Consider the following 23,973-nt stretch of genomic DNA (forward strand, 5'->3'; position numbering starts at 1 on the left):
CCGGAACGTTTGCTGGAGATCGGCACCAGCTCCTCTTCCCGACCCCACTAGGGACAAGGGTGTTAGAAAATGGATGGATGGATTCGTCGGGGGATCTTGCAGCTTCGCAATCAAGCATAGCAAAAACAAAGACATTTCTGGGGTCTGTTTGTGGCTCTTTTCAGTGGCCATGTGGTCCTCACACTGCAAATTATTTTTTACAGCCTAACCGTTACGTAGTGTCAAGCTTGAAAGTTTTTTGTTCTTTTTTTGTTTTGTTTTGGGGTTTTTTAGCACAAAATACGCCAGACGTATAAGTTGGCAATAGAAAAAGAAACAAGAGCACCTAATTAGCAGAAGTCTTCGAGTAACAGAACACAATAAAGATGTCTGCGCACTACTCAAAGTTTTGCCTGAGAGGAAAGTCCAACAAAAGAAAAATAAACTACATCTATTAAAATATACAGCCTGAAGTATTCCTACCGCCACAAAATTTCATGTATTTAAGGCCAGTTTGCATTTTTAAATGAAGTTAAGACATTTAACGCTGTAATTTTAGAGAAAGTTTTAAACTTATAGCAAGGTGTGCTGTGAATCTATGCAAAGTTTTTAACTCTACATAAACATCTTCTTCCTCCTCCTAATTAAATTTGTGTTTTAGGAAAGTCATTTCATTGCTAGTGTCACTCCATATATAAATAGCTTCCGGGCTCACTGGCTGACACACGAAGCATCCATCTGGAAGAAGGTGTGGTCCATGAAGAGGTCGAAGGCCTCTTTCTTCCAGGCACGGCGGGTGTACTGGTAGCCGCTCAGGCTGCTCAGCAGCTGGATGCAGGCTCGGTAGCTGGGGGCGTTGTGAGCACTGCCAGAGGAGACAAACAAACAAACAAAAAAACACACAGCTTTTTAGCTACAGGCATTTCCTCTCAAGAAAGAGAAATGCGAACAGGTAGCATGTACAAAAACAATCTTCAGTGTGGAAGTTGTTGCAGAAGGAACAAGAGTAAAAGGGAGATGAGGGAGATGTTCTCAAAAAAAGTGGCGTTTTTTGCTAAAATGATAAAAATGATGTCAGAGGAAGAACAGAAGCTGTAAGAAGCTTTGCATAAAAAGGACAATTATTTTCTGCAGATGGTGAAATTAATCTCGTTTTCTTTTATTGATCCATCTGAGTTTTCACATTTGACACTTTCTTGCAATACATTATCGTTAAATGAATATCCTTAATAATCTTGTATTTTAACAAAATTTATGTCCAGTTTGTAGTTTTATGTACAGCTTTAATTCAAGGGGAAATCCACTTGATAGATGTAAAACTGAAAGAAGCAAAGACAGGAAACCTGATCCACACCTGTGGTTGCGGAGGTAGGGAACTACGTAGTGCATGATGTTAACCAGCAGCGGGATGACTTTCTCCTTCTCGTCACTGTAGAACACCATGTCCAGCAGATGAGCCAGCACCTGACAGAGACGTCAATATATCAAACCAGAAGTGAAAGATGTTGCAGAGCTGAAGTGGCTGAGAAGTGATATATGAGGCACAGAGCAAGAATCTCAACCGGCAGAGCAGCGTGTTTTTGATGTAGAGCCTTGCTTAAACTCATAAATGTACAGCTCTTATATCAGTGAAGCACAGGCACCATGTTCATAATTAAACCCACACTGAGCTAAAAACAGCCAGGATGCAAAAGAAAGGTCGTCAATGAGTCAAACTGTCCACATCCTCCAGAGCCAGAACCGACCCGAAGCATTGATTTATTGGTTCACTGATGACGTCTGGAGGAGCAGAGTGAAAGTCTAATTTAAGGCCCTCACATGTTGTGTGTTAGCATACTGCTAGTGTGGATAATAACAGGGTCCAAAAACCACCGACTCGCTGTGGATCAGTCGGGTCACGGACGCTCGTGTTTACCTCGGCCAGCAGCGTGAGGGCGTGAACACTGTACACAGATGGAGTGAAGCTGGAGGCCTCCATCACTGTGAGCATTAAGTCTACAAAACACATACGGGAAACGTTAGCAGCGGCTCACAAAGCTGATGACACAAACAGCCGTGCTGAAGCAATCCAAAGCGCTCTGAAAGTTTAGCTGCGGCTACATTCGTCGTCCAGTTTTCAGATTCAATTGAATTACGAGTCGTAGCAAAGACTAAAAGTAACGCAGGCTTAGCTCAATGGAGATCCGAGACTCGGTAACGGAGCACCTTCTACGTCTGCCTCCAGGTTGGTTCCATCCACAACAATCTGAGGAGATGCCTTCACCTCCAGGTTCCTCCTCAGCCACGTGGTTTGTTCCAAAGAGGAGCCAGCGATGGTGCCGATGGCCTCCACCACCTTGTGAGTCACATCCTGAACACACAACAGATTTTCTTAAGAAAACCTTCTCACCATTTTTAAAAATCGTTTTCTTATTGGTTTCCAATTTGAAATACGATTTCATTAACTATAAGTGGAAAATAATTATAACTAACAAAAATAAAGGCTTTCAAACACCCATCTGTACATAATTAATGTACGTAATGTGTTTCACTTGGTAAAAAAGTTCATAAACAAATGAGCTTTCAATAATATTCTAGTTTATAGATTGGATCTGTATAGGGGTGAATACAAATGCTTGCCACACTTTTCAGATTTTTATTAGTAAAAATATTCTCTCTACTTCAGGACAGTTGAAGTAAATTTGTAGCAACCTAACGTTTAAAGCCTCTAGTTTACAACGATTTACCACATCTTCTGCTTCTACCTTCACTCATAACAGGGGAAGACTACAATTACCTGCAGCTCTCGCTGGTCTTTCTTACTCTCCAGGTTGGGATTCTTCAGGATAAACTCATTCAGAACTCTGGTGAAAAGAAAACAAACAAAAAAGAAACCCAAATGGTTGAACAATCTCTGGATTCCTGCAGTCAAATTATTATTATTTTTCTTAAAAACGTAGACCTGAGGGGGTATTCTGACACTATAAAGAAAGAGATTAGGTAGAGAAACCAACCCCAGTATGAGAAACTGCCCAGGAGCAGGCAGACCCAACTGGACCGACTCCTTCAGCAGCGCCAGCAGAGATGGCCAGCTATCAAGCAAACTGGAAACAGGAATCCTGGGAAACAAGGACAAAAAAATAGAAATCATTAACCAGGTATCTTTCAATACCAGCAGCTCTGATGTGATGTACTAACCTCTGTACATAGGCATAGAAGAACTGAAGCATGCAGACCTCCAAAGAGATGTGCTTCTAAAAATGGGTGAAAAATGAAATTAGATCTCTAAAATACAGACAATTTATTAGTACATTTACACAGAAAATGAACAAGAGTTTGCTGTTCATCTTCTAAATTGTTTTTATTACCGTATTTTCCGCACTATAAGGCACACCTAAAAACCTTGAATTTTCTCAAAAGCCGACAGTGCGCCTTATAGAAGAAGAAGCGCGCGTTGCATGCTGGGATATATGACTGCGCGAAGCGTGCCGTTTCATTTCCATTTGTGAGTTTGTGTAAAGACTCCAAAATGGCTGCTTTTAAGAGACACACTTACGACGCAGAGTTTAAACTCAAGGCGATCACGGGAATAAAGCAGCAGCGAGTTGTCAGAACGCTGGTTTGTAATCTATTATGGTAATAAAGTTTGACTGACTTATCTGACTGTTTTGTTGACATTCCCTTTAGCGCAGCTCCATTTAATGGATGCATTACGTAACCCCAGCCTCTACTGTAGCGTCTATTCTATGCGCCTTATAATGCGGTGCGCCTTATATATGAAAAAAGTTTTAAAATAGGTCATTCATTGAAGGTGCGCCTTATAGTACGGAAAATACTGAATTTATAAGCCTCCCAATTATCATTAAGTACCACGGGCCTTAACTTAGCCAGTTAAAAAGACTTTTCTTATCAGTCTTTTGAAATCTAAGGTGTCCATTGGTGTAATCCATAAACCATAATCCTCAAATTTAGCAGAAACAAAAACAAAGAATGAATCAGAGTTTCACTTTTTGATACAACTTCCTGACACATCAACTTTTCAATGACAATTAATTTGATCATCATTTAACATCATTTCTGAGTGTTTTTAATATAAAAGCAGATGGAATTTTTTGCCGGCTTCAAAATCAAGGATTGTAAACCAACCTTGTCTTTTGCGATGGCAGGTGGCTGCTTCAGGACCTCCTTCACTGTCTGCATAACAGTCTCAGTGCGCATGGCGCTGACCGACCGAACGAGCTCAACCAGCAGCAGCTGCTCCTCACTCGCTACGGGGATCACCTAAAAGATAAACATTATGAATATGCAATAACACCTTGAAAGGATTTAAAGAGCACAATCAAAATAAAACATACTGGAGAGAACTTGGCTTTCTAGACTGCTTCATATGTTACTTCATATAAATGTTTCCTCAATCTGCTCAACATTGTTCTACCGTTTTTCTCCCAGGTTACCTTATTTCTGATTGGCGTCTTGACTTGTTTTCTCTCGTTCCAAACATAAGCAATTGCAGCCATGAAATGAGCGCCGTGGTTCATGGAGATCGGACCCAGCAGTTCCAAGATCTGCTGACGGAGATTCTGTGAATGACATGCAAGGAACCTAGATGAGATCCACAATTAAATATGCCACAGGTAGAATTATTTCAGTTTAGTTTTTCAAAAAGCACAAACAGCAATTAAAAACATAAACTTGGAAAAAGTTTCATTTTCCAAAATCTCATTGGAAACAACTCATTAATAGAAAAAAAAAAGAAACGGCATAACACTGCAATCAAAAATTACAGATGTTAATGTTTTTCTTATTCAGCTGCAAAATTGTTTATTTTATCAGGCAGAAATTCATGAATCTACATTTGCTGACAGACCTTGGTGGAGCCCAGGTTGATGTTTGATGTGGCGGCAGCTGAAGCGGCAGCTGGCTTGTCAGAACTGTCGGCTTGGTGAACTACGCTCCACAGCAGCGTGACGGAGGACATGATGGTGTGGAGGATGGACAGGATGCCTGAACGCGCCTCGGCCAGGTGCTTCTGGTCAACACTCACTTGTAACTGGAGATCACAAGCAGGTCCTTGTTATTTTGTGAAAGAAAACTAAAAATATTACCTGTAAAGGTTTTTATACTCTTAACTTTGCCACATTTATCAAATTGCAATTTCCCTTATTGAGACTTTATGTGATAGACAAACACAAAGTTGGAAGTTGAATACAAATCAATGCCACACTTAAAATTAAATATAAAAAACATTTTGAAACCAAGAGTTTTTGCCGTTCCACTTCAAAATTGTCGATTACTTCGTCTAAATTAATCCCGCAAAATAAACAAAGATTTACTTATATAGCTATAATGTGGAAATGCTGTAAGAGTGCAAATACTTTTTCAAGGCCTTGTAATATGTGCTGACAAATCTTAGTGCCAGCAAAATCATAAAAAACAAGAACTTCATTCATTTTCTACAGCAGAACCCTCAGGGCTTCATGTGCAGCGCCCTCACCTGGTGGTACTGTGAAGTGGGGTCCAGCAGACAGTAATGGATAATGGAAGTGACTCCCTCCAGCACAGTCAGAATCAGGTCTGGAGGGATGCAGAGAGCCATCCACTGGGGTCTACAGGATAGTCAGACAATACACAATTTGACTAAAACCCAATCTGACCTGCAGGTGTAGTGTGGATGAAACATAAGGCAGAATGATGCCCATTCTGTAGTAAAGACTGCCATCTGCTGGCCAAGTCATGCATGTCATTTTATTTCAATATGTTTCCTGCATGTTCTTACCTGTTGTCAATTATGCTGGTTTCATATCGGTACTGCTGGAGGAGATTATCCAGGTTTCTGCATAGCTGCAGAGTCACTGAGGCCACCACCCTCCTCAGGACCCTCCCCATGTAAGGCAGGGTGGCTGTGATCAGCCCTATCCATTGGGGGTGCATCTTACAGGCATGGTGCTGGTGCAGGGCCCTGATGACTGCACACAGGAACATGCCCTGAGCTGTAATAGGCTGACCATGGAGGTACTGCAGTGACGTCATAGGCTGCTGAGGGTTAACATGCTCCACCTCCCCGCCTAGAATCTCAAATCCTGCCACTCCACCACTTCCTGGCCCTCCACCTGCTCCTCCTGCGGCAGGTCCTCCTTCTCCACCTTCGTCTGCTGGCATTAAGACCCTGTGCTCAAGTACAACTAGACTCTGCAGCAGCCGGAGAAGCTGGGACTGAACGGCGCTACAGCTGTCTATCTGGTCCTCCGACATGTTGATGACGCTGTCCTCAGAGAGACCTTCCTCCACCGTGGCCACGTTGACCCCTGCCGTCCGTTGGTCGTGCCATTTCTGGGCGCTGAATATGGAGGAAAGGAGGCAATGGAGAATGACTTTCTGAACTTTGCACTTGGAGAGGACGTCACTGATGAAGCTAGCAAAACCCTTTGCCGAGCCAGCTGTGACTTTGGCTAGTTCGCTGAATAGCAGAGTCAAGACCTCCACGCTTGTCAGCTGCATGGCCCGGTTTCCTGCCAAGTCCTGAGGACCCAACGTCACATGGGCAGAGTAATAGCTTCTCAGGAAGTAGAGACAGAGGGAGATGATGATCTCCAGGTACATGGCACTGCGGAAAGAATGGGAGTGAGAGTCCTGGGGAATGGGGCAGTAGAAGTCTTTGCCCATAACAGAGACTCTGTGGCGAGCAAGTAGGTTTTGCAGCAAGGACAGCTGCGGAGTGTAGGTGTTGTTGATGCTGGTGGTGGAGATGGCGCTTACAAAGCCTGAGGGAGCGGCTCTCAACATGGCTGCGATCGCTGACAGGGCATGCAGGGTCCTAGAGGAGTCGTAGAGCTGTAGGTAGAGCAGGACGTGCTGGTAGAGAGGATGGATGTTAAAACGAGGCAGAGCGGAGGACGATCTGCGCCCTGTGACATTTGCCCCGGCACCGGTCCCACAAGAGCCCCCGCTCGGTGAGCCCATGTCACTCTCAATCTCTGACACCTCCCCTTCACCACAGCTGTACCAGTTCTCGAGGTCTAGACTGTCTCCAAAGAAAATACTGGGTGGATGCAGTTTCTCAGCTTGGTTCGTTTTTTTCTGCTTCTCTTCCTCTTTCCTCTTAGTCTTCTTGACCTTGGGCTTTGCCCCTGGAGACTTGTCTACCAGCTTCTCCATGATCTTCCCTTTAAGGCTAAGCTGAGTGCTGCTGTGGCTACGTTTGCGGGCCTGAGGGTCCTCCACCTGCAGGTTGCGGTCTGGAGTTGCTGCATCAGTGCTGTCTGGCAACATGACGATGGAGGGCGATGAACTGTGGCGGGCGATGCCCTCTTTGTGTAGCCCCTCTGCTGGAGTAACAGAGAGGAACTCTAGTGTGCCTTCAGCCAACAACTCTGGCAGATTCTGGTGGTTGGAGCATTGAGGCAGATCCAGGCGGATCCCGGTGGAGGTGTCTGAAGAAGTGCTTTCGGTATCAGTTTGGGGCCAATTTTCAGGCGGAGATGAGGTTTCATTTGATTCCTCATCGACTATATTCAGAACCCTATCAATGAGGTCCTTCACTACACCAGACACAGCTTCTTCTATGGAGTCGTCAGACGTTTCATCAGATGAACCAAGTGGTTGATCTGAGCCATTTCTGATGCAGCTGACCCCCTCTGGCTCTTCAAAGCTACCATTTTCTATTGTAGATGAACAAGAACCACTTGATTTTGAACTCTGTTGCTCCTCCTGCTGGTCCCTGGTCTGATACTCACCAGCTAAGTGCAGGTTTTCACTGCTCAGGCTAAGAATGGACAAGCTGTCACTTAGGGGGTTTACTGTCAGGCAAAATGGCTCCATGTCACCTATAGTCAGACCTCTGAAGTCCTCGTGCCCAACCCCTTCGCTTCGAATCTGAAGAAAGTCTAAAGACAGGAAAGGAAAACGGATGTTTCAGAAAAAGCTTTAAACCAACCAGAGAAGTTAAGAGTCATTAATGTATCTAACAAAGATTATCATCCACAGCTCACTGTCTGAGAAGCCAGAGTCTCTAATGTAGATTTGTTCTGTTGGTTCCTGCTCAGGTGGATCAGGAAATATCTGGGCCCAATGGCGTTGGGATTGCACCTTCTGAATAGAAACTCTGTGAGTTTTAGGATGGAGCAGAAGAAGTAGGAGTGGCTCAAGAACCCGTGCAATGTCATGTCTCTGAAGGACTTGATTTAACCACGCTCGACCGACTGCACTGGTACACGGATCCCAATAACTTAAGCTGTCGAGCATGATGAAGAGAGACCTGAGGGTGGAACGAAGTCAGAAACAGAGGGATGATTTGGAGGAAGTTTAATCAAAGAATGATTGGGAACTCTTAATAAATAACTGATCGAACTAACCTGTCAAATGTGCGACTAAACGGAGAAGACTTGGTGATGTTCAAGTCTCGCGTTAAATGCCACAGAACAGAGAACTTCACGTGGGCCGCCAAATGAATTCTCTGAAAAACAAAACAGGGATAATGAAATGATTTTAATTAATTTATTACAATATAAAACTACATACATTTGCCCCTTTTGGACGTCAGACGTGTTCATTTTGCTGACCTTGTCTCTGTGCATGAGTTGCTGGCTTATGACGTCCTCACAGGTGCTGGACGAAGGAACCAGGTTGTGTAGCTGATAAAAGAGCTCAACGCTGCGCTGATGATGCTGAGGAGTTCCTTCACCCAGCTGGTCCCATAATATCACTGCAACGCTCTGAGCCAAAGACAAGACACAGAAGTCAATACCCTAAAGAATTGATACGAATCCCACTAACTGTACAGCAACTTCTTCACTTTCTACCTTGAAGAAGTCCGTTTTATCCGCAATATACTTCAGGATTCCCTGAGTGAGTGGAGGCCTGATGACCACAGCCACTCGACCCTGGCTGGGGCTCATTGGCTGAGCGGGCTCTGTACTGCTACTGGAAGCCAGACTTTCTGCCGTCACCACAGCAACTGACTGAGTCAGGCCTATTAGGTCCATAAGCAGGGAGATGGCAACACCCTGTAGGCTGAAGTCACCAGCCAGGCAGCAGGCATCCATCAGTGTCTGCAGCCACACTGGCAGCCGAACCTGCTCATTGTCTGTACAGATAAACGAAGCAAGGCATTTATTTATCTCGGATAGTTTAGTAGAGAAGATAAAAACAGTTTCATCTTTTTTTGGAACAAAGACGTACCGCATTGCTCTTCCTGTGCAGGCGAGGATTTGAGGTTGCCCTCTGCAATGTAGACTGGGAAACTGGAGCATTCTAAGAAGAGCTGACAGGCAGCAGTAAATGCAGCCAGATAATCTTTCTGGACCTCCCCAGCTCCTGAGCACGGCTCTGAATAATTACTGAACTGGGAACCTGCAGAAACCAAAGGCCCCGAATGCAAGAGCTCACCTTTCTGACCCTCAGCTTTGTCCAGGTGCTTAGGAATAATATAAAAAGTGATCAAACAGGAGAGAAACTGCTGGAAGTGCTCCAGGCAACACTGCATGACTGGTTTATCCAAAGGCTTGGACTGACAGGAGCCTGATGGACGACTGCCTGCTCTAAGAGGCGGGTGGGGTTGAGAGGCTCGCTCTGGATCCTCGGAACCATCTTCTCGGTACTGAACAAAGTCTGTGAAGCCACTTTCTGCAGAGCGACTGCCAGCAAGGATTTCCCCATCGTCAAACACGTCCCCACTGTCGCTCATCTCTGGGACAGAGGGAGGAGTCTATCAACAAAAAAGAAGGAAATGTGATCTCATGACTAGTGTCAAAAAGTTTGAATAATCAAAATTATAATTGACAACAAAAAATGACCATGCTTTATTTTTTTAAAGCATGTTTCAAATCTGAATGCAGCTCATTACATTTTTTGACAAACATAGGCTTTCGCTGACATTAAATTCTGAGATAAAGCAGTTTTGCCTTGTAAAGTGTGCATTGTTACCTTACTATTAAATGCTATTCTAAAGCTTTGACTTCACATTCTTGAAATGATGATGCAAAAGGCTTGCTTGTGTTCATATCACAGAACAAAGTCAGTTTAATTAGTTTTTATCACTTTTATCATTGTCACAATAGTATCACAATATATCGTCATAAAATTTACATCTTGGAACAATAACTTCCACTTTCTATCTTGGGGCTCCATAACAAAAGTAAGCAGCGTATACAGCTTGGACTCAGACGAACCAAACAGTCTCCATAGTTTCTTATGGGTGGGATTGGGTCGTCATCGTTTTGACTGGAAGTTTCCACTCTAAAGAACACAGAATAAAGTAAAGGTGTCTAAAGCTAGTTTAGTCATCCAACTCCTCTGGGAGAAAATGAAAGGGCTCAGCTGCTGGGTTTTCCTCTTCCATCTTTCTGCTCCAAGTCTTTGGGGACGTACCTCAACTCATCCATGTTTCTCTGGGAAGGGAACTTTGAACCGTCAGCCACGGCTCAGTGAATCGCAAAACACTTGCAACAACCAAGGAACCAGGAGGTCAATGATTAACCAAAGCAGAGTTTCTTTTTTTAGCTTCAAATGCTTTGCGTCAAGGGAGAGTTTAATGGCCACCCAACCAAGTGTGCAACATGCAGCGAGAGGCCCTGATCAGGCACAGGACACACCATCAGAGACTAAACTAATGGGGTTTTAGACTATACCTTGTATCAGAACTAGGCCAATGGAGACCAAATGCGATGCCAATGGCAAGACCTAGATTCTTCTTCCCTTTTTTAAAGAGTATCAGAAAGAGAGAACTGACTGGACTTTAATTCAAAAGTCTACCTGTTTAACATCCACGTCTCTGCTTTTGTTCTGCGCCGCCAGGCCCAGCGGCTGCGGACTGGCGGGCAGGGCGAGTGGGGACACCAACGGAGGCTGCACCTTGCTGAGGATCTTGGAGCAGAGGCGAAGGCAGTGGGTGAGCTCCCCGAGGTCCAGCGCCTGGAGATGACAGGTCAGAGCTGCCACCATCCGCAACAGCAGCTGAGGGAGATGCTCCGTCTGGATTTCTATGTACGTCTCCTGGAAATGCGGACAAATAATTAGACCAAGTTGTTTGTTCGACTAGGTGGGGTGCATCGGTTACCAACTGTTCCTAAAAAGATTTTTTAAAATATTCAAATGTATATAAATAATCTGAGTTCAAGAATAAGTTTGAAGCATCCTTTTTCTTCTTTCTTTGCATGTTTTTGTTTTAACTGGCTCTGCCTTGCAAAAGTATTCAAGCCCGTTGAACCTTTTCCAATGTTACTGCCACAAACATCAATTTGACTTTGTGTGTCCAGCACAAAGTAAAACACCATCGTGAAATATGTGGAAAAGAGCAAAGAGGATCAAAATTACAAAGAAACTAGTCATATTCATGTACTACAATGTCCTAGCTATCATTCAAACCTAAATACATTTAAGAATCTGCAGCAAGACTATGTAACAAAGAAATAGTCAAACCACTTTGTAAAGCTTGTATAGAAATGTGGTTCTATAAAGCAGTCACTCATAGGAATCAATAGAAAAAAAAAGTACATGATAATATAATCAAACCTTCTATTAATTTCTTTTCACCTTACAATTATGGATTATTTTGTGTTGGTCTGGCAGATAAAAATCACAATAATATACAATGAAGATTGTTATAATGTGGAAAATGTGAAACAGACTATAACACCTTTGCAAGGCAAAACAGGTAAAAATAGAATTTAAATAAACACCATGAATAAAGATGAATGGACACCTACCCATTTCATACGAATCAATTCAAGTTATTTTTATTAAACAAGCAAAACATAAAACCAAAAAAACATCTTTTAATAAATTCCAAATTAGAAAATAGGCATGAAATCATGTTATGAAATTAAAATATAATTCTTAAAACATGTGAATTCTTTAAAAAAAAAAACAACAACAACAACAACATGATGTGTGCAGTAGCGTAAACTGCATGCATGCATTTTACGCACATAGAGAGGAAAAAAAAAAGCCAGGGGAAGATTTTGTTGCATATAATGATCATAGTCCCTAAAGATCATGTTCTCCTTTTGGCATTACAAAGATGAAAGCAAAGTCAGTCACGAACACTTAAAGCAGAAACAAGGAGAAGAAAAAAAAAAAAAGGAACAAAGGTAGCCTGAGGGATGTGGGCAGGACATTGCTGAAATGTTACTGTAGCCTCAGTGAAGCAAGGTGAGGTGAAAAGGCAGGAAAGAGCTGTACTTTACCTGGCAGATTACCCTCATGCTTCTAGTAGGCTTCAAGGAGAAAGAGCAGAGAGTTTGAACAGACAGGAGCAAGCAGAGCATCGGCCACACGTCACCGTTTGCAGAGACGCACACACTCATCCTTTCATAACGATTACCACACTACCGTCTAGTTCACGCACGCACACACTCAGAGCATTTCAACAGGGTAACACTAGTGTAGGATTTCCAAACTATTCAGTTTGGAAACGGCAGTATAAAAGCGTAGAGTTTTACTAATAAGATGCAAACAATATTCTGGCAAGGAGACTTTAACCCCCCCCCCACACACAGGCTTTTTCAGTCTGTATGGAGGATACATACATAAAGCATATACAGTTATGGTCATAAGTTTACTTTCACTCGTTGTCAATAACATCGTCATTTTGGGCCTTTAATAATTTATTTGAACAAGACTTTTTAATTTTCCTGCAATGAAATATTGACTCAAATTCAATAACAATTGAGGGCTCAAGTTTAATTTATTGTGGATTTTCTCTAACTTGCAAAAGGTCAAAATCACACATGCATTATAAATGCACAGAAATCATTGTCAGTTTATTTTTTATAAATGTATCATGGTTTAGGTTGGCCACTCCAGAAGCCTAATATTACCAGAGACACCCTTTCCTACTCTTTGGAACATGCTAGAAAACCAATATCAGGTTGGTTGTGTGAGGTTTTTATTTCCTATTTATTTATTGCTTTTGGTTGTCGTGTTTTATTTTGAATATTTAAAATGTTGTCCTGTTGCAGTGTGAAGTGTTCTTTACAAATTTTAAATGTGTTGATCTTGCAGAGGGCGAACTTGCATTATTAGGTCTTTTTCTATATATTACTTGAAAATTGTTTCAAAACAATATTATCATGTATTGGAAATAATTACTGGGACAAATTATCATCCAGAAATGTTTGTTATTGTGCTAATTTCAGCATCATGCTGATGCACTGCACGAGTTAAACAGAAGAAGAGTGTTCGAATTTACAACCAGAGTTCTGCAGCGGAGTGAGTGGCTTCTCTGAAACTTACCACGACTTCTTTAAGTTTGTTCAAATAAACTATTAAAAGCCCAAATATAAATTTTAATATGACATTCGAACCCATGTTGAGTGTATTGAAAACTTGTGGCCAGAACTGTAAGCAGAACACACAAACTCTAATATGTGTCGCATCCAAAAACTTGGGCAGGAAACAGAGCTGAATCCCAAATTTTGACAACATGGATGCCACACTGTAAATGTTTGTGGAACATACTAAAACAGCAAACATACTGGATATATAGAGGAGGTCTGTACAAAGCATGCGTGAGACGGACAGCTCAAGCAGGAGTCTATAATTACAAAGATTATAGAATAGAAAAGAGGGGGGGAGAAATGTACAGGAGATAAAACAAAACATAAAGGAATGAAGAGAAAGGAAGAATAGCACATAGTATGTCACAGAAAGAAAGAAAAAAAAACACAATACTTTTGTACCAAGTTGATGACAATATTCTAAAAACAGAATAAATTGTGCTGAAAATGCTGGAAGGAAAAACCTGCAGAAAGTTTTTAAAATGCAAGATTTAATGTCTTTCTGGTCATTTGTGTGCAAAATTGTATTACGAAACATGGGCACTTTGTCGATCAACCAAATCTTAGTTTTAGACTCTACTGGCTGCTGCTGCTCTATGCTCATATTTCCTTCAGTACACTAGAAAAAAAACCCCAAAAAACAGCTGAAATACAAGTAGGAAAATTAAAACGTTAACAAAAAAACAGCTGCTAAGGATGTTTTAGGTGCATTAAACCTAGTTATCCCCATACATGAGGCAAACCCCAAAGAGTACTTTAAAAAAAAAAAAACATTAGCCTCTTTACTTGCAACTTCTCTTAAAATTGCAATGGTTTTGCTACAGATTATTTAAATAGTAAAATTTGGCACCTCCAGAAGTCACACATTTAAAAAATATTCCTAACAAAATAGAAGAATAAAGCAGCAGAAAATGAAAGAGTAATAGTAAAAAACCATCTGAAACAGAAAAATCTTGAAAAGAGAAAAAAAAAAAAAATACAAGATCAAAAGTGAGATGGAAACATGGAATGAAAGAAAGGCAAGTGGCAGAACCGAGAAAGAGAGAGAGAAAAAACAAAAAAAAGAAAGAGAAATCTCACCAAGGAAACAATGTCTAGTAGAAAATCTACCAACTGACAGAACTCCACCAGAGAAAGATCAGGAGACTCCAGACTCCAACCATATCGTGCAACACGTGTGCTGCGGTTCAATGTTCTCCTGAAACACAAATGTATCAGAGACAGTTCAATGCCAACAGATCAGAGGTGATTTTAAGATAAAATAATGTGAAAAACGAGGACAGAATTCATTCTAGGCCTCTAATGAAACAGGTTTACAGACAACCTGCTTAAAAAGCAATGACAGGAGGTTAAACTTTACTAATCTGCTGTACAAGGTTTTATCATGTAAGTATTTCAGTCTACAATGCATGTTGACACCAACCTGCAGCACTCCTCAAACCAGCGAGCGATGTAGTCCCACATGTAGTACGGCTCAAATGAATTGAACAGGAGATTGGCTGTTTTGATAAGCTCTGCCGTCTTCTTGTTTTCTCGCAGTTTACTAGAAGAGAGAAATGAATAAATTCTGTTATTTACGTTCTTCATCAAAATAAAACTCCAAAACCTGGTTTAAACTCACCTGCTGAGGTGTGTGTGATCTTTGCTGAACGGACTCTGGTTTTGAAGGTCCAACTCTGTCCGGCACTGTGTGTAAAGAGTCCGAAACACTTCGATCAGAACGTCCTCTAGAATGGCCGGCCCTGGAGCGACAGATCAAAAATAAGCAGCAAATATAAGTAAAACCTTTACATATATGATAAATGTCATTTTTAACCACACAAGTAAAAGCCTGATGCAGCTGAGATGTTGACCGACAAGTTACCTAGTTCTGGTTTGTCCAGCAGACTGATCAGGATGCGAAACGGCTTGAGGTCGTGCATCAGGATGCTCTCCTCCTCCCCACCTCGAGCCTTGCCCTGCAGAATCCCAACCATTGCCTAAGAGAAAAAAAAAGAAAGCAGACCCATATAGAAACCAAATCTGTTCATAGTACAGAATTTTAGGTTTTTGAAGACAAAATTCTTTTGGGCTGCACAGTGGCGCAGTTACACAGTTGCCTTGCAGCAAGAAGGTCCTGGGTTCGATTCCCGGCCCGGGGTCTTTCTGCATGGAGTTTGCATGTTCTCCCTGTGCATAGTGGGTTCTCCGGCTTCCCCCCACAGTCCAAAAACATGACTGTCAGGTTAATTGGTCTCTCTAAATTGTCCCTAGGTGTGAGTGTGTGTGTGAATGGTTGTTTGTCTTGCATGTCTTTGTGTTGCCCTGCGACAGACTGGTGACCTGTCCAGGGTGAACCCCGCTTCTCACCTGAAACGTTCACTGGAGATAGACACCAGCAACCCTCCCGACTCCATTAGGGACAAAGGTGTTAGAAAATGGATGGAAGATTTAATTTCTGGAAAACCTGGATTTTTTCCCCACCAATAGTTCAGAGCGATATAAGCACACCCATGGCAGACGGCTGCCATGTGTTTGCAGGTTTATTTGGACTTTGAATTCAGATCAATTCTATGACTGGATATAGAGGCCAAGCTAAGATACATTTATTTTTATTACAAGAATGAAGTCAAAATGAAACAAGTTACAATTGTATGACTAGAGAGTCAAAACATAATAAAAAATTAAAATGAGAAATGTTGAGCATATTGTGAAGATAAAATTGTGTCTTTTGACACATCAGCATCAAATTGTTAACAGTAGCAAGAACGACACAAATTGAGCTGTTCACATCAGATCCCGATAAACTTTTTTTTTTTTTCTGGTAAAATTGTCTTTTTTTCTGCCGATACAATGATTATATCCTCATAATTAAACAAAAATTCTCGTTTCCTGGCCCTAAGAGAAGAGATGATTGAAGTGAAAGCCACTTTTTGAAAATATTCTCTGTAATTTATTTATTTTTTTATAGAAAAGAAAGACAAAGAATAAGCCTCTTATTATGCAGTGTATGTAAACATTTTACTTTTAACTGTAAAATAAAATGTCATGGTTTGTGTATGTTGACACAAACCATATCTGAGGCATTAAGGAGCAGATTTGTTTGTTTGACCTCTTTTTTTTCTATTTTGAAAACACTTAGCAAAACCAACTTATGCGTTTTGATTTTTTTTTTCCCCCCCGCATGTTTTACGCCTCATCTGCCTTCTAACCGAGTCCCTGAGCTGCCATCACTCTCCCTGTTGAGAGAGCTTCAATGACCATCTCTGAGCAGATGGCAGAGGTGGGAGGAAAAAAAAACCCACAAACAGACATAAAATAAATAAAAAAAAAACCTATACAACACTAAAAAAGGAGAAGCTCCTGTTCAGTTTTTGCGCACCCTGTTCCAGTCCCTTGAGAACTTGAGCGTATCAAACAGCAGGGAAGATACTTTGATTTGAAGCGCAGTGTGACGTCTTGCACTACAACGGAGAGACGCGCTTAAAGCTCAGGCTGCTGGGAATACAAGCAGCAAACCCATCCGCATCTAAGAGCGGACGTCTGATTGGAAGAGAAGGAAAAAGGGAAACTACAAAACGTCTGGCGCCCAAAAGCAGCGAAAGGTTTGGAACATTCCGAACAGACAGGCACTTGGCCACCCTTAATAGACGTGTGTATTCTTTTAAGCCGCGTCCTTTGGGGGGTTATGCGGGACACCTTGGTTGACCTGATTGTGCGTTCAGCTTTAAACCTCACCTGGACGAGCATGTCCTTGGAGAAGCTGTTGAAGTAGTGGGAAGCGTGTTCCTCCGGGTTGCTCTGCCGAGTGCTGCGGGGGCCTGACATCCCGCCATTATTGTCAAAGCCTTTAAAAGTGACAAAGAACAACATTCAGAACTGAAAGGAATATAAAAATTATACGAATTCTAGATTTTTGTGATGTAAAATTATGGGAATTCGACAAATTATAAACCTTTTTTTCCAGATATACTGTGACAAGCTAATATATCACAGGAAAAATAGAATTAAAATCTACAATAACATGGATGGTCCTTTAAGCCAGTATATTGTGAAAATGTAACTTGATTCACTTTCAGTATTCTGTCTTCTTGACTTTACACCTGCAATCAATAGAACTGAATAGAACATAAATATTAGAAGACAAAGTGGTTCAACAGCCTCTTTTTCTTGAAGGGTGTGTATATTTTTGCAACAAAGTTATTCATCTTCTATATTTTTGTCCCCAATAACAAGCTTACTTAAATCTACGTAATGTGAAATATGTATCACATTTTGGAACATTTGTCTCCTTATTCAACTATGTTACAGAGCCACTGCTTGTAGGCAGCTTAAACTTTAAAGAGGTGGATCTCAGCTAATTGTGAGACTGGGTGGTGTTGTTTTATCGTCAATAAAAAAAATTTTATTCTAAAAAAACCTAACAATGTACAGTAGAAATTACAAGCAAGCTTTTTAATCATTAGTACCAACAACTCTGAGCGGATTTGATTTAAACTATGGTATGATGATGCATTCCCTAAAGATTGGGATAAACCTTTATTCATACTCACCATTGCGTTGCCCACAGGGAGGAAAGAAATGAGAGAAAGTGAATTAAAACAGTGAACAGACCAATTATACACTATACTCCTTGTTGTTCAGAAGTAGGGCTGCACAAACTGTTGCAAATACTGTCATCTAAACATCACTTTGCATAATATTTTATCAAATAAAACTGATAACAGTCATTGTTGTTTTTATTGTGACTTTCTAATATTGTGCACTCCTTAGAAATAAAGGATGAAAGCCTTAGAATAAATATAGAAAAGGTTTTATTGGCACAGTAATGACTGGTAACATGCAAAAGAGTATTTTGTCCTCATTACCAATGCAATATTATACTGTTTTTTCACCAATATGTCACACAGATAAGAGTGTGTATCTTGTGTCCGTGTGTGTTTCTCACCCAGCAGCCAGGCGTAGAGTCTGCGGTTCAGAGACATGTCTCTTCTCAAAACCACATGCAAAGCTGCTGAAAGGATCCGGATCATGTCAGGGCGGGTAGCCTGAAGACAAAAACAAAACAACAATCCAGCAGAACATGTGGGACAGCGTTACACCTGTTCAGATGGAAGAAGTAAGTGTTTTACGCTGTGTGGTTGATTTTATATATTCGCTCCGTCCTCCATTTTTATGGTGGTTTAATTTCAACTGCCTGGTAAACTTGGCTCTTCAAACATTTTGATAACAGCAGCCATTCACAGAGAAGTTGTTCAGATTTCTTTTATTGAATATATGCAACAAAAAAAACTACATTTTAGCTCCAACAAGGCAAGTCCCAAGGCCCTGTTATTAACTGAAAACATGGCATAAAGATGGTACATAACCAAAGGATACACAGGTATTATCACTGTGTGGTGGATCTTTGATAGATTTTTATTTTCAAAGATGGTTTCTGGGCATATTTTGTCAACTTGTCCATTTTTTCTTTTAATCACAACATACTTTCATGCTCATGTCTGGACAGAAAATCAACATCAACATCAAACTTTACAAGAAAGCCAAAGAAATTAGGGTGGATAGAGTATTTACTAGGAGTGGGCATAAATGGGTTTGATTATCTGCTGACCTGCATGTTGCTCTCCTCTCGTTTGGCCATCTTGTGCATCATTTCAAATGCAAATATTGTTGGTATTGTCACAAGAATACCAAAACCTTTATTCTTATTTGACAGTTTCTCCGGCACAACATCTGAGATCATTTGAACTTCAGCAACTCCTGAATCGACCTGAACTAGACTAAAAAATGTTTCGTAGTGGGTACATTTACCTGGCTCATATGGAAGGGGAAGCAGAAGAGGATGAGGTCCAGAGTGCTTCTCTGGACCAAAACGCTTGAGTCCTGCACCGAGGTACTAACAGCCTCCACCTGGTGAGAGCAAGAACTCACTTTTACTTCGTATATAGAAAATATGACTTATCTGCTGTTAGCTGAAGGTCATGAAATGATTTAGTCAAGCCGGATCATTTAACACGCACCATAAGCTCAATGTCGCTGCCCATGACGTAGAGCTGGTCCTCCATGGAGAGCTTCCGGTTGAGGTGCAGCAGAACAAAGGAGACCCCGGGGAGACGCACAGAGGGGCTGGTCAGGATGCTGCCCCACAAGGCACTGTAGAAGGCCGACTGCTCCACGGCTGCAGCCACTTTCTCCAACAGCGTGTTGGTTCTGTCGGAAACACACACACACACACACACAGACATGTTTACATGGCTATCTTTGTGGGGACTTTCCACTGACTTGCATTCATTTCTACAGCCTAAACCTTACCCTTATCCTAACCATTACATACCTAACCAAAACTCAATTCACATTTTAGTCCTAAATCTAACCCCTGACCAGGCTTCAATCCCCACAAGGAGCAATTGGTCCCCACAACAATTGCTTGTAGGGAAAATCAACCCCACAAGGTATTACAAACAAACGAGCACACACGCATGCGCACACACGCATGCACAGAGACAATGACACCAGCTCTACACGGGAAACGATCCACAGAGGGAGACTTGGCAGTGAAATAGTTGTTCCACTCACCAAGTTTAAAACAATCTTTCTGCACAAGCTGGAGTAAAATGGGATTTGAAATAAACTAATTTGGAAGCAAACAATTCCAATATGCTTCATAACTTGTAAGTTTCCACCTTTTATACTTTGAACATTGCAGTGTGGTTAATATGCAGCCTTTTACCAACAGGTTTCAAAAGGCTGGAGTGCTGCGTGACTAAGAGAACGGCACAAACTCAAGATCGAATTTTCCTCGAGACAAAAGTGAGATTGAGAGCAACTGAGGAAGAGTGTGTGAAGTTGCTCAATTCCAATACTGAAGAAGACGAGCTTAGTGGTTGTAGTGCACAGGAGGAAGATCAATGACTTTTCCTGGTAGGCTACTGTATTGTTTTTTTGAAGCAGCTTTGTTACCGGTGTTGTTCGGAAAAAGCGTTTTAGGTACATATTCATGTATGTTGCAGGAATGCATTTCATTACAAGTAAAATAAAATAAAAATCTTTCTCCGTAAGTATCTCATTTTACCACCTTATAGACAAGTGAAGGCCATTCATGTACAATTTTTTTAATTCTTTACAATTTTAGTGGAACCGGCTTCGATTCAGGTGCGCTCAATAGTCTGGAAATTCATTTCAAAGCAAATTTTAAAAATATTACGAAAACAATTTAAATACCTCCTCTGTGCGGAAAGTAAAATGCTCACAATCCTCTATTACAATGCCAGAATTTAGTCCATCTCTTCTTGAGTCACATATTGCTACAGATGTGTGTAACATTTCCATCCATATAATTTGTCATCAATTTTAACCACCAAATGATTACTTAAGTAATAATAATATATTAACAATGGTTTGGAAAAAGGACATTTGCTGTTACCAGAAAAGATGAGCTGCTTGGCATTCCTGATACTGGAGCGCCCTCTAGTGTCAGGCCAGATTTCATTTTAAAATAACAAGAAAAAAAATCTAATGTCAAGACATAAAGAGGCTTATGTGCATTTTCAAGGCACATAGTGCCATTTGATAGCACAATGTTACCTTCAAATGTTAGAAATATTTGGTGTATATCAAATATAACTTAAAAGAAATTTGACTTTCTGATTTACGTTTTAAATTAGGTCTCTGTCTTTTTAAATAGCTCCTGCTCAAGCAGAAACTCCGCCTTCAGGAAGTCATCACAATGTCCCTCCTCTGTTAATCCTTTAGCAATGTTTTTACCAGTGTTTCACTGAGAATTAGCTTCTATAATGAACTCAGCTGATGTGCAGCTCCATTAGGTGTTTACTAATTGGTGTTGGCTAGTCTGAAGGAGCTGAGTGGGAGAGTCATGGGGAAGAGGTGAGATGTGTAGCAGAAGCTCAGAAGCTTGGAAACTGCAGCTCCAAGGAGGAGGAGCTGCACCTTGAAGGCAGCGCCAGGTCCACCCAGGCATCTTGCACAGCTGAATGGTTGCCATGCTAGATTAAATGATTTCTCAAACATGCATCGAAAGAGTCAAATTAAGACTCCAGGTATGTTTTGATGAGGGTATAACATTATGAGATGATGTAACCCTCAAAAAAGTAAATTTTACACATTAATATGATCATCTTTTTATTTCCACCCACTGCATAAAGAGATCCCCTCCAAATAGTTTTCTCCCTGGTGTGCTGTCGTTCTTACTGTTGTTGCAGCAGCACTTTTCTTTTCCTACCTGTCGTAAAACTCTGAACCTTCCTCCAGACCAGGCAGGACGCCGGTCAGTAAGCCCTGCAGGCCTGGTTTGAGAGTCTTCCCCAGGGGCAGGTAGTAGGTCTCATAGAGCCCCAGCAACACAGGCTTCACAGACATGGCAGCGTTGGAGAGCAGTGGGAAGAGTCCCGAGCTGCAGCGACAACAATCAGAACCAGAACAGAACTGACGAAAAATTCTGAAACATTTTGACAAAAGGTTAGAGTTAGTTCTGGCTGGGATCAGGTTTACCTGTACAGAAAGAGGTCTTTGGCCAGCCTCTTGGGCCCAATGATCTTGAAAATGATCTCGTATGTCTCCAAGGCCTTCCGGTGCACGCCGCTGGGCAGGGCCGGGTGGAGGCACTGGGCCAGCCGTTTGCCTATTGTCAGCTTCTTGGGGACAACCTGATATTTTGCATTGTTCTGCAAAACCTGGAAAGAGATAAAACTGTGTCAATCTGTGAAGTTGTTTAAAGTCAGGCTTGCTGAGGTCCTGCCCCACTCTGACCTTGTTGAGCTTGCCCAATGCGGAGATGAGGTCAGCCCACTCGCTGGAATACTCAAAGTTCTTGAGGGCTTTGTCCACTGCTGCCACATAGTTCCTGTACTTTGAGTCGCTGAGCAGCTCCACTTCCTCTGCATTCATTCTCCCGGCTGGTTTTTACGCTCATGCAACGACTCAAGCCATTCATAGAAACATCAACTCTGCAATGGCAGGACATTTGTGATACAAATTAAAACCTTTGGGAAATACTGCTTGCCCAATTCTTTGAGGTTGGTCCAAAAAAAAAAAAAACAAAAAAAAAAACTGATACTTATCAGTTAGAACAATAAGAAGTCATAAATATTTAACAGACATTTGAGGCAAGCAACTCTTATCTCATTTCCTTATTTCCTTTAGTCGGTTTTTAAATTCTGGAAATGAAACATTTACTTGGTCAGAATGTTGCTTCTATTCCTCCTACAACCTGATATCTCTGGAGAACAGCTATTAAAAGGATTTGGCTCCTCGGATTCAGACTCGTTTTCCTCTGTTCACCGGGTTTAGAAATTAAGAGCTTCAACATCAAATGAGCTCATGCTGCGATGCTGTGGAGTTTTGGGTTAACATGGCTGATTAAAAGCAACGCCACCTCTAGACCACGGAGCTACACAAAAGACAATAAATGCTGTTAAACATGCCTCTCCTGCTATTTTATTTTTTTTATAAATCCATTTTTTAGTCTACCATGGGATTACAATAGTTTTGAGTTTTTCATTAAAGATTTTTGCTGTTGTGACTTTTTGTTTGTCTAATTCAGTTAGTTTTGATTAGCTTTTAGAGTGTGTTTGCTCGTTTTCATGAGTTATTAGTTAAATATTGTTAGTTCTAGTTGTGTTTTTATTAGTTAGTAGTTTTAGTTTTTTCAGACTTTGGTTAATTTTTAGGTGCAGTATTCAAAAAGGACACAGTATCATATTCTTATCATTAAGATTGTACATTCACTGGGTAATGGATACTCAACAGAAGATATGGTTTTCAAAAAAATATATATTCAACTATTTTTGAACAAGAAACTGACTCTGAGGTTTTCTCCCAACATTTACTGTTGCCATTTCGAGGACTAGCGTAGCATAGCCGCCAGGAGGAGAATGGAGCGCTGTAATTTGTCGACAACTGATGTAAATTGTTTGTATGTGTGTGTGTGTGTGTGTGTGTGTGCGTGTGTGTGTGGAGGGCGGGACAAACAATTTCACATCACTTTGAAGGACTAATACATAAATTCCTAAACACAAAAATGAAGAATAATTTCAAATTTTTGTTAGTTTTATAAACACACAATATACTTCCAGTTAGCTATAGTTTTTATCAATTTCATTTACTTCAGTTTAAAATATTCTGTCAATTTCAGTTTTTATTTTGTTGGTTTTAGTTAACTATAATAACCTATTCATGTCAAATGAATTAAAATATGTGGTTCACCAATGATGATTCTCAAATCACTTTATTTTTTTCATAAGTAATGTGAAATCATCTTTTTCTAGATTTAAAACTGAATACAAATAACTTTTAAAAACAAAACAAAAGATACACAGAGTGGGTTTAGCAAAACTGATTTTCAATTTTCTTTGATCTACATATTCTGATTTTTTTTAAAAAGTACTATAACATATAAAAGTAAAATAAAAACGTGCTACAGATTATTCAATAGTAGAAGTTTGGAAGTCAGCAGAAGGAAACTGTTGCAAGTCAGTAATTGAAACATTTTTTCACTAATTTTCCAATTAGTGAAAAATCCAATCTTTCAGTAATTGAAGATCATCAATTAGAGCACCAAGTATTGGGTAAGCAAGTTTGATGTTCTATTGGAATTTCTCTAAGCCATCTGGAGTCAAGATTTAATACAAGCCAGCATTAATATTTGATGAAATGTCCCATACAACGCAGTGCTTGGACCCACTCTGCCATTCTCCATAGTTTGCAGCTTCTACAATAATTCTGATTGAATATCAGACCACCTTCA

At 40.9% G+C, this 23,973-nt stretch overlaps 1 protein-coding gene across 1 annotated transcript in view; it reads right to left on the bottom strand.

Moving 5' to 3' along the window:
- dop1a (DOP1 leucine zipper like protein A) overlaps positions 1 to 23,973 on the bottom strand; it is a 30,066-nt gene that overhangs the window by 4,110 nt on the left and 1,983 nt on the right. The window contains exons 2-31 of the mRNA XM_044118153.1: positions 21,978 to 22,174; positions 21,720 to 21,901; positions 21,451 to 21,621; positions 19,232 to 19,421; positions 19,023 to 19,121; positions 18,160 to 18,259; positions 16,950 to 17,059; positions 15,097 to 15,211; positions 14,854 to 14,974; positions 14,656 to 14,775; positions 14,313 to 14,430; positions 12,141 to 12,170; positions 10,708 to 10,947; positions 9,136 to 9,661; positions 8,757 to 9,040; positions 8,517 to 8,669; positions 8,310 to 8,410; positions 7,947 to 8,212; positions 5,735 to 7,841; positions 5,453 to 5,564; positions 4,826 to 5,008; positions 4,413 to 4,538; positions 4,105 to 4,239; positions 3,157 to 3,212; positions 2,973 to 3,077; positions 2,756 to 2,822; positions 2,185 to 2,329; positions 1,895 to 1,974; positions 1,334 to 1,443; positions 695 to 844 (exon numbers count right to left, since the gene is read on the bottom strand). Of these exons, the coding sequence (XP_043974088.1) occupies positions 695 to 844; positions 1,334 to 1,443; positions 1,895 to 1,974; positions 2,185 to 2,329; positions 2,756 to 2,822; positions 2,973 to 3,077; positions 3,157 to 3,212; positions 4,105 to 4,239; positions 4,413 to 4,538; positions 4,826 to 5,008; positions 5,453 to 5,564; positions 5,735 to 7,841; positions 7,947 to 8,212; positions 8,310 to 8,410; positions 8,517 to 8,669; positions 8,757 to 9,040; positions 9,136 to 9,661; positions 10,708 to 10,947; positions 12,141 to 12,170; positions 14,313 to 14,430; positions 14,656 to 14,775; positions 14,854 to 14,974; positions 15,097 to 15,211; positions 16,950 to 17,059; positions 18,160 to 18,259; positions 19,023 to 19,121; positions 19,232 to 19,421; positions 21,451 to 21,621; positions 21,720 to 21,901; positions 21,978 to 22,115 (6,440 nt within the window). The 5' untranslated portion in view covers positions 22,116 to 22,174. The remainder of the gene's footprint in view (positions 1 to 694; positions 845 to 1,333; positions 1,444 to 1,894; positions 1,975 to 2,184; positions 2,330 to 2,755; positions 2,823 to 2,972; positions 3,078 to 3,156; positions 3,213 to 4,104; positions 4,240 to 4,412; positions 4,539 to 4,825; positions 5,009 to 5,452; positions 5,565 to 5,734; positions 7,842 to 7,946; positions 8,213 to 8,309; positions 8,411 to 8,516; positions 8,670 to 8,756; positions 9,041 to 9,135; positions 9,662 to 10,707; positions 10,948 to 12,140; positions 12,171 to 14,312; positions 14,431 to 14,655; positions 14,776 to 14,853; positions 14,975 to 15,096; positions 15,212 to 16,949; positions 17,060 to 18,159; positions 18,260 to 19,022; positions 19,122 to 19,231; positions 19,422 to 21,450; positions 21,622 to 21,719; positions 21,902 to 21,977; positions 22,175 to 23,973) is intronic.

The sequence above is a fragment of the Gambusia affinis genome, linkage group LG05, assembly GCF_019740435.1.
Source record: "Gambusia affinis linkage group LG05, SWU_Gaff_1.0, whole genome shotgun sequence".
Lineage (NCBI taxonomy): Eukaryota > Metazoa > Chordata > Actinopteri > Cyprinodontiformes > Poeciliidae > Gambusia > Gambusia affinis.